Genomic DNA, 10,907 nt, shown 5'->3' with positions numbered 1-10,907 from the left:
CCCCCCCCCCCAACGCCTTGGCCTTGCAAACACACAGTTAATGAAACCGCTCATAACAGTAAAATTACGCAGGAGCATAAGTGCTTACAGGATTGTGGTCTGTATCCTTGGCTTACCACTAATAGTTGGTTCCATGCTATGGGATGCAACCACAGTTGGGGTGGGGGGTACATGTATGAAAAGTATTTAGGAAACAGCCTTCTGGAACAGGATGAATATATTTCAAGTTGCACTGAGGTTTTTTGATGTATAAGTTCTGTGGTGTCACACAGGATGGGAGGTAGTAAGACTTGGCAGTTTTGGGGTTCTTTTAAAGCTAAAGAGAAAGTCATAATTCATGAACTCTTGATACTCTGTTTACTAGGGGACCTCACCACATCTTTAGTAAGTTGTTTTATTTTAAACAGGTTATATGCCTGAAGTTTTTCCTTTACATTTATTAATTTGTATCATTTTAAAATTCAGTTTCTTCCTGATTTAAAAATAACGCCAGTTTAAATCTTGTCTCCACTATGCCACTTCCTTACTATGACACTGTTTTAGGGGGATAAAATAGTTAAAAAATTAGATGTAGGTCGATTACAATCTAGTCACATATGAAGCTAGTGTTCTGGCAGCTATTGGAGCCTGATTCCACGTATGGTGAAGACCACTATCTTAGGGAAGCAAGGAGCAAGCTGTTCTCTGGTGACTTATTTTCCTGCTTTTTGGGTCAGGTTCATCTCATTTATTCATTGCTAGCATCTTTTGTGGACATGTGGAAGGAAAAGTGTTCTGTATAATCACTACCTATTTGAATTGCCAGTGCAGCCAAACTTATTAAACTATCTGTGGTTGCATCTCCACTGAAGTTAGTAACATACTAGTATTAGGAGGATTTCATCAGTTCGAATCTCTTTTTTTTATGACCTCCATCTTTAAATCTAATAAAGTAAGTACTTTATTTTTACCATCACAGTCACAGTTTCTAGACTAGGCCTAACCCCTGTGTATCAAGAGGAATTATGAAGTTCTGAGACAACGTAAAGGACATTAAATGTATATAATAATTTTGTCTTGCATATACATACATTTCAGTGAGTACATATAGTTAATTCGGCCTGTCTCAGAGAGGTGTGTAGTTTAGATTTGCTAAATTTAACTGTTAAGACAGAGAAAGAAAATATGTCCCTTTTGAGCTGAAACTTTGTCTTTAATATCAGCTATGAGGAGAACACACAACTTTTTGTAAAACCCATCGTGTTTTCCATTTACAGGAGAGTAAGTACATTTTTTTCAACTTAAAAAATATTTAAGATTTCTCTGTGCATCAGTTAACCAAAGTAAAACAGAAAACAATAGTAGAAGGAAAGAAATATAAGCCACTGAAAATTATTTTCTGAACTTGATTTTACAAGAGACTGATGGCCCTCCTGACTTACCTATGACATTGCTGAAAGGTGTAAATATTTTTGTTTCTCCACTTACGTAGGTGGTGTTGGAGTTACTGTTTTTTTCTGTCTCTGCCAATGTAAAAGTTGAATGAATGCAGGGGACTAAAATATCTCATGCAGGTCCAAACAGTAAAATCATCTTTAAACCCCCCCCTATGGTAGTGGCAGTGGATTATCATTAAGTGTGGAAAAAATTCATATCTTACCATTGTAACATCTCCTCATGTGTTAATTTCATCCTGCAGTTATCTGAGGTTTAAAAAAAAATCATACATTTTACTGTACTGTGAAGCTACAACCATCACATCCAGTGCGCTTCTCCCTACTAACAATGTTACAGAAAACTATGCTCAACATAAAGTGGTGGTAAAAGTGTGACATCACTCATTCTCCACCCTACGCTTTTTAATGATCTGGGAACAGCGAAGCTTACAAAATGTATTTAAGTCGCATGCTTTTTTTAAAATTTATTTTCATGTTATGCTGCTTAATTGTAAATGATGCCTGAAATGTGTTGTCTTCACAAGCATTCTTTTTGACAGAAAAGTTGGGTAGAGATGTCTGATACTGTGATTACGTTTTGCAAGAATCATTACCAGCTTCCCATGTACTGTCTCATAATTGGCTCAAAAACAGGGATAGAGCTTGGTATTCAGTTTTTTAAACTTGTGAGGATGTTCACATGCTATTTTAGTGGTTGCCCTTCTATTATAGACACAGAGTGTTTGAGTGAGTAACTACAGAAAAGTGCATTTTATGTATAGAGTTATAGTTACTTTCTAATTTGGGGAGCTCTTATTTTTACTGCAGCTTTTTCACATAATTGTCAAAAGCTAGTTGGTTTCTTGAAGTACTGTTAGTAAATCAAAGTTTTTATGCCTGAAGTAATTTCCTAACTATCAGCTCTTGGTACAATGGACTGTTTTACAACAGGTGTGTGGAATGGGAACCTTGAAAACTTCTCCAGAAGAATCTAGAGGACAGCTATCAAATGCTTTTTTACTGATTCCACATATCCAGAATATCCAGATTTCACAAACCCTGGTACAGTATGAATTTTAAATAAAAACATTATCAAACTTAAAAATAAAGGGATTAACTTTTTTTAGTTTTCAGATAATTGAGGTATAGAGGTATATGAGGTATCTGAGCAGCAGCAACTTGTAGGAGTTAAATTGCAAACTGCAGTAATTGGAACTGGTCTAGTACTAGGTTACATACAGAGTTTACCAGATAGATACATGAATCATCAAGCCATTTGCTTTGAAAAGCCACTATACAAGTAAATGTAATGCATTAAAAATTCTTCTGTTACAAACAAGGACATATTTTCTTCAAAAATTAACTTCAGTTGGCACATTTTAAGTGTTTGTTTAAAATTCTGTGTTTTGCTTTTGAACAAGGATAAATTTTACTGGGTTACTCTTACTTCCTCTTAATAGTTATTCTCATTGTCCATTTTAATACCATTATCACAAAAATCACAATGAAGAGGTGTTACGCTTAAAAATAGTTTTTTGTTTATACTATTGTACCCATTTGTTTATAGTTTGAATAAACTGTTTTTACCTTGGGGCCCAGCTTTGGGTTATATATAAGCTTCCTAGAATTATTATTTAAAGAGGACCTACAAAGCTCAAAATGTGTATTTGTGTCTTTTTCTTTTGTTTCTGGTATGTAAAAGAGGCCCTGGCAGATTTAAAGTTATTGTACCAATTTGCAAGTGCAATGGACCTGTCCAAGATGGGGTGTAATGGTGCTGTCTCAGCATGGTAACATTTTGCGTCCAGTGTGTCGTTGCTTTGCATAGGTGTAAGGTTCAAGGCCCTGTAAGGTCAGGATCATTGTATTTCACTGTATGGTTTTATCTATATGTGAAGGTTGTTATGCAATAGGTAGAAGGTGAATTGAAAGTGGAACAGCTCTTCTGGAAGAGATCCAAATGTGAACACTGATGTTGAAGTATAAGTACAACCTCTTTCTGGTTAGTATTATCCTTTTCTTATCAACCAAGAGAAGAGAGCAGGGAAAGGCAGTGGAGACTAGCAGTTTGTGAAGTGTCAAGAGATGCAGGAAGAAGAAACGTGGCAGTTGAAATTATTTATAAAAGTTTCTCCCCTGTTTTAAACTATCAAAGCTGTGTGTGCTGAGTGGAGAGGAGGGAATCTCATTTGGTTTGGGTTTTTTTCTCTCTTTGGTAAGAAAACACGACAAAACAAAAAATCCTAAATCAGTCTTTTGTTTAAAAATGTGAACTTCTCTGTATTTTCCTCGTGCTTGTTACTTTTTCTTCCAGGCTTTCAAATCTTGTGATGTGGGTGGGAGCATTCCAGCTGTGGAGAGTCCTTCTACCTCCTCCAACTCTCAGTTTAATTAGTGGGTATGATTCTAGGGTTATGGGGTTATAACTGTGGGACTTGACATAGTTCAGGTACACTGATTGAGGTGTTGTGCTTTAGTGAGGGAGCACAGGCCACTGTGCTTCCTTTCCTGAGTCTGCCATTTTCTTGTACCTTGCTCCCTTGTCCTTGTTGGCCTCCATAGTGCGTGTGTATTTTTGAGAGAGTCTGAAACTCAAAAAAAAAAAAAAATCTAAAGGCTTAAAAGTAGTGGAGGCAGCTTAAAGTGTTCTATCAAAGTCCAAGATCAGTTTAATGTTTTTAGAACAGTTTGAAGTAGGGGAAGAATTTAAGATTTGGGAGGTACTGGTGCATTCCCTAAGGATTCTTTAAAAATGTATGGATGCGTGGATCTGGAAATGCAGCACATGCTTTGAGTGAATGATCAAGCAAACAAATGTGGAATTCACTAATGATAAAGCCAGTTAAAGAGACCTGGTTGGGGAACAGGCACCTTCTTGTTTAGGATTAAATGAGCAGCTTTGTTTTTCCTTGCAGTCTAAGCAGTGTTGGGAGGGGTGTTTGTTTTCTTGAGCATCTGCAATAAGTGAGGCAATTTGTTCCCCTGTCATGGTGGTGTATTAATTGTAAATTGCATATGCAGAAGGTAATTTGCTTCAAATAATTTCCTCTGTAGTCCATATAAATAGGAGAGGTTTAAAGGTTATCTGAAGAGTATTACTTAAAAGGAGAAAAAGGCATCATGCCTCTTTTTAATGTTTGTGTCTTTTTTCCTGCTTATTTCCTTGAACAACAAACAGGGTAAGATTGGGACCAAAAAGTGGGATCAAATAGCACTGGTACACCTGCTAACAAAGGCGTGTTTAGCACTCAGTTGTCCTGATTTTGTCGGTTCAAACTAAGCAGGGCATAACTTGGAACACACGAGGGGGCAGCAGCCCTACTTTCCAACAAGTAGTGTGGGATGTCTGTCAAAGTGCTGTGTGGGAATTTTGGAGGAGGGCACCTGGAAACCTTGTTTTTGATCCTAGCTTCAGTCACTTAAAATTCCCAAGAACCACCTGGCAATGAAGATGACACCATTTTTAAACTGTATAGAACAGCAGCACGGATGTCTCCCATCCAGAATTCCTTGACGTGCTGTACATCCAACAGTGCCAGACTTTGGGAGGTGTATATGGCTTTATGCTGTTGAATCCACAAGTACTTCGCAATCCTCATCCACATGCATTAATATTTGTGAGTTATGATCCGACACAATCGGGACTGAAGGGCCAGGTTGATCAGTTGTCTCACACAACATGTAATGGATCCATGTGCTTGATACATTGGAGCTATCAGAAGGAAAGAAAGTCCTGTCCATGAACAAGGATAGTTTCCTCTTGCAGTAGCTGCACTGTTCTAGATACAGGGGATAATGCTTGGACTGGTGGGGAGTGCTGCAGATGTTGAACAACCAACAGTACCAGAAAAACTTAGTAGAAAGGACTTCGTAAATACTCAACTCATCTGGATGCATCTAACTCCCGCAGTGCCCATATAAAATGGGTCTTCTCACTGTCACCATTTTTTTTTTTTTTTGCTGAGCAGATGGAACCAAGCATTATTAGTATCTCAAAGCCAGAAAAATGAAGAACGTGAATTCTAGTTTTTCTTGGTTTTCCTGTAGGACCGTTGGGAGACCCCACCTTATTTGAGGAATTGGGGCATAGAGGAACCTGGATTCCTTTCTCCAATTGTTAACTGGCCATTGAAGCCAAGTAAATGTTTAAAACAAAACAAAACAAAAAAACCCAACCCAGAAGGCTGCTCATACCCAAAAGAAAATAAGAGCACCAAGAGTTTTAAGCAGTCTGAACTAGGGAATATTATAAACTGGCAGTTCGTAGGATAGTATGCTTAAGCATACTCTGCCCTGGACAGATGCTAAAGAGGCATCTGAGGAGGAGGGTGGTTGTGTGGCTGAGCTAATTAGCAGTGCTGAGTGGCAGTGCCAGTTGGGACTGCTGATCGATTGGCCTGCACAGAGATGGCAGCACTGCTTGTGCTAGCGTCACGGATCCTTAGTTTACCATATGGACATAACCTCAACACAATTTCCATTTTCCCATGCTCCACTTTCTCTATTAGTATTTTGTTACTTTGCTATTTATTTTTGTAATAGTCTTGAAGGCTGAGAGGGAATCTCAGTTTTTGAGGTTCATAATAGGAAGGGAAAACATGAACTTCAATTTTTATTTTTTTTTAAAGTTTTTTTTCCCCTCATCATAACATCTTTTTAAAAAAGGGTGTGGGGGAGGGTCAAGAGTACGGTTTTGGTGGTCTATTTTTTCTTTTTATGGTTTAAGTGCTGTACATTTGTTTTTGCTTTTATAAAGGAAAACTTTTAAAATATTCTAAATTGTACGGAATTTAACCCGGCATTTAAACTTGATCTACATAGGAGGTCCACATGTTATCTCATTTTGACTCTTTCCTGCATTTGGGGGTGGAGGAAACATGTTCTTTCCTTTTTCAGGTCTAATTTTATTGGTGTTCGTGTGTATATATTGTTTGGGTTTTTTTACTCCTGAAATAGTTTGCAATTTCCTTTTTGCTTCTTTTTCTTTCTGTAGCTTTTATTCTCTCTGAACCTTGTAAAGAGAAAGTATCTTTAATCTCAGCGATTTGTTATGAGGGATGTAGGGTTCTGGTGAATGCTTTGTATGACATTTTATTACTGTTGAACTTCTCTTTGTGCTAATTGGCTGGTGACACATACTGTCTGAAGTTCAGAGGCAGATTTTGTTCTTTTCTCGCCGCCGCCTCCTTTTCATTACTGTCAGTGCTCCTTTGTAGAGGTGTTTTGACATCTTTCTTACTTTGTAATCAGGAATATTTTCCTCTGCTGTACTTCCCTAGAGAATAGGATCTTGAGATTACTGTGCAAGAGATTCAACATCACTACCAGTGGAGAATGGTGCTTTTATCTCTGTAAGTCGTTATAAAGTCAGTCTGATCTCCATATGTGGTTATGGTTACCCCAGGAGGGGGCATAGTTTTCTAAATGGTTGGAAATCTTGCAATGCTTATTGATAACACATTGTACTAAGGCCTCTCCCTGCTTCTAGTTTAGAAGATAGAATGTGTGGAGTGAGCCTGGTGGGAGTGCTGGCCTGCAACGCTCGTACCATAATTTTGCTGGGTAGTCTGGTTGGCAAGTCCAGTTTATTTCAGTAAAGCTGTATTGGCCAGGTAGAAGGACAGAAAGGTAAAGACCCCTCACATGTCTGTCGGAGGCTGGCAAGATCTGCTCTTGATAGAGATGCTCACATTTTGGCATTTGATTTGGCTTTGTAGATAGGTCTGGTCTCCAGAGGAGCTCTTTGAAATCACATAATTTAAAAAACTAGATCAAGAGGTGGTAGAAGTCAATAGAAGTCTCTTCAACTACCACAAGATTAGTGGGAAAAAAAATCTCAGAAATTATCGATCTGATGCTTGCAGTGTGGGGAATAGAAATTGTGGAAGTAGGTGTCATTGATTAAAGTGTGCAGATTTTGTGTATGCAATTGTATGTGTGTATCTATATAAACAGGCATAGGTATACATTCACTGCATTACTTGAAACATAAGTATGAACAAATTATAGTATTTCTAAACAAAAACACTTAAAACCTAGGACATTTGGTCCAGAATTGACAAGTAGTGTTTGGACATTGTGAAGTTAGAAGGGGAGACGATGTCCAATATTATGGACTGAGGTTATATCCATGTAGTTGAGTATAGTCACAATTAAGCTGCTACAGGTGGCAAATCTCATTTGGATCATCTGTTTATGCAACTTCTGGATGCATCCCTTGCTCCAATCCCCAATACTTTATTATTGTTTAATATTTATACTGCACATAGAGACTACCTAGATCAAATTCATGAGGTACTGCACAAATGCATTGAAAACACCAGTGAGCTGGTTGGTGCAAGAGTGGAACAGCAGGGAGGAATGCCTTGTCCATCACTTTCACCATATGCCTTTGGTAGAAATTGGTGCTGCTTTCTTTGCTTCCTGGACGCTGTCCTCAGTGAGTCATGGACCAATGGCAAAAATAATATAACAGAGAACAAGTACTAACAGGAACATGAGACTTCTGAAGTTATGTACTGACTGGTTGAGCAGGTGATAACAAAAACAAATGAGCCCTGGGCATGTTGGTTGCTGAAGATGATGACCAAGTTTTTAGGTTAGCTTTTGCTGATAGCTCCTTGCAGTAAGCTGGTGACATTCTTCTGAGTCACTGTAACAGGTACATGTTGTTAGTGCTACTCTGGGATAACATATTGGAGAACATCTCTTTAGGGACAGGCACCTAAGGACTTAGGACAGTGGTAATATTGGAGAGAGACCCTAGGAGCAGCCAAGCTCAGGGTCGAAATTGAGGTTTATTATATTGTATGTCACTGTGTTTGTTTGACTCGCAGGAGTGTCCAACTTCAGAAAGGGCGGGGGGGAGCAGGGTGCAGACCTGTGTGAATGTGACTCCAGAATTAGGACCTAACTTGACACCATGGCAAGGGCAATCCTGCATCTTTTGAAGAGGGACCCCCGAGCTCCCCACAACGGCATTTGTTGTTGTTAAACAATACATTGAAAATAGGCTTCTATTTGGATACATAAAAATAATTTACTGAACTGTCATGGTATCTTAGTACTAACTAGTAAACCAGACTTCTTAGGATGGAAGGATCTGCTAGTGCACCAGGTCTAATTTCATGCTTTCTGTCAAGGAGTCTGTCCCTATATATCTCTCATTGGTGCTTGGGAAAGCTCAATTTAAACATTTGTAATGGATCTGATTCTTTGGCTCTGTCCTTCCTTTGGAGAGTAGTTCTTACCTTCAGCCCTGCCTCTCCCTTCTTTTTCTCATTTTTCTTTCTATTAAAATATTTTTGGGGGTAAATTGAGGGTCTTGAATTTATTTGAAATGATTGTTATTGTCCAACAAGCCCATTTCTTGCTTTAAAGGACAGTTTTTACCTTCTCTTGCGATAGTATGCCTATATGTTCAGCATCCTGTTCAGAACTGGAGAGAAGAAGACATTTGTTTGAGCTATCACTTTCTAAATGAATAAGAAGCTTAGATTGTCCAGAACATGTAAATGTATAGTAGCCCTGTAGTATTAAAGACTATACTGGGTGCGTGGATGTGCATTAAAGATGCGAGAAGATTCTAATCCATTTTGAAGAAGATTTCTAGATTTCAATATTTTTTTCTTTAGGATTTGGAATAAAAATGAAAAATTCCAGAAATTCTGCCTCAAAGGGAGTTTAGCTGTTCTTAGCCAGCTATGTAGGCATTGGAGAAGTTTGAGAGATTATGCTGCCAAATTGTGAATGTCCTGAGAGCTTGTAAACTAGGAATTCAAGGCTCCAAGCAGGCCAGAAAGAAACTGGGAGGCTAGAAGTCTAGCTTCCCCAGTGGCTTGCCAGATGGGCTGCTGAGCGGGAATTAAGTGGGTTTGATGATGGTGGCTAGGCAAATGAAAACCAGCCTGGTTTCCAGCAGAATTTTATCAAAAGAAGAGAACTCCCTCTCCCCAGAAACTTAATTGTCAATACATTAACAGATTTAAACAAAAAATGTTTCCTCAGTTTTTCTGACCAGCTCGTGCGTGCGTGTGTGTGTGTGTGTGTGTGTGTGAATGCAAGCATGCGTTGGCACACAGATGTATATACATATGCGCGGTGTGTGTATACATGTACATACAAATAGAATCTAGAAAGAACACCGCAGGTTTGCTAATTGGTGAAGTGAGTTACAGGGCTTAAATTTATTCCCATTATGTAATGCTCATTCTAACTTTTTCCTTTATATTGTGTTTTTGCCTTGTTCCTATTGCTTCATAAGCAAACAATTCACTTTATATTTCCACATTCTGCTATGAATCATATTCAGTAGCAATTTACATTGTCACAGAGCAGAATACTTACACAATCAGAAAAGATGACAGTTTGCTCCCTGAACAGCAGCTCTGCTGATATAAAATTACTTGTTTTTCTACTATGTTGTGGTGTGTGCACCCAACTGATTATATAAGGCATGAGACTTCATAACCTATGTTCCTGTTGTCTGCCTTAGATGAGGAGGAATGAAAACACTTCCTTCTCTGAATTCACTGTTGTAAACAAAAAATAAAAAATCACTGTGAATAGTAGATTAACATAAGACATAACTGTATTTGGATACTTTTCTTTCTTCTTTTTTTTTATGTAGCATCTGTTTTTTAAAAAACCCAAACAAACTCCCTACGTGGAACAATCTATTCAAGAATTAGTGTCCATACAGAAAGTGGTGCCAGAGTAGCTATAGCATGTTAAAATCATGCCCAGCCTTATTTTGGAATAGCATCCCATGTGGATGCAATTCCAAATCAAGCAAGGGAAGAAGTTCCATGGAATTTGAGGAATTTTTGCCTTTCTGTAGGTAGAGCATTCCATGTAGTTGTCTTGTTGATCACAGAAGAAGTGAAGGAGTCTTAAGCTGATTAAAGCAAGTATAACTAAGCAAAGGAAAAGAATGCATAAACTAGATTGGAGGAAAACATATAGCTCTCTTAAGAAATGATCAGAAGGGAAATCTAATTTTTAACGAGGTTTTTTTTTTTTTTTAGAGCAAACATCTTACATATCAGCCCTCTGGTCTCAAAACACCATTGGAAGTTAGAGCTATGGATGGTTTTGTTAAGAATGCATGTCTTGGAGCCAAGTGTTTCCTTTCAGAATTTAATTAGGATAAACAAACAAAAAGTAGGTGATACTCAAAAAGCAATAACAACAAAACTTACCCAAAAACAAACAACCCCCCCAAGTAAATTGGTTGAGAGTCGCATCTTTCAAGAGAACTGTGCCATAATAGGAGGCTATTATAATAATCTGATTAGTAACCTTTGGAGGTGTTACAACACCCCCTTGTGGTATTCTGCAATAATTCTTGCATAGTGTATCATTGAAATTAAGTAAGTATGAAAAAAAAGTTGACTTTGTCTTTTTTTTTGGTGAGGTTCCATCATGAGAGCTCCTTTATAAAAACAATGGGTCTGTGCTAAACTTATTTTGTGTTAAAATAAGCACATCTTT

At 38.0% G+C, this 10,907-nt stretch overlaps 1 protein-coding gene across 1 annotated transcript in view; it reads left to right on the top strand.

Moving 5' to 3' along the window:
• Positions 1-10,907, top strand: part of TMEM131L (transmembrane 131 like) — a 153,067-nt gene that overhangs the window by 53,529 nt on the left and 88,631 nt on the right. Inside the window, exon 6 of the mRNA XM_025198521.1 lies at positions 2,367-2,477. Within this exon, the coding sequence (XP_025054306.1) occupies positions 2,367-2,477 (111 nt within the window). The remainder of the gene's footprint in view (positions 1-2,366; positions 2,478-10,907) is intronic.

The sequence above is a fragment of the Alligator sinensis genome, unplaced genomic scaffold (genome assembly GCF_000455745.1).
Source record: "Alligator sinensis unplaced genomic scaffold, ASM45574v1 scaffold169_1, whole genome shotgun sequence".
Classification (NCBI taxonomy): domain Eukaryota; kingdom Metazoa; phylum Chordata; order Crocodylia; family Alligatoridae; genus Alligator; species Alligator sinensis.
This window is presented reverse-complemented; position numbering and strand designations above follow the sequence as displayed.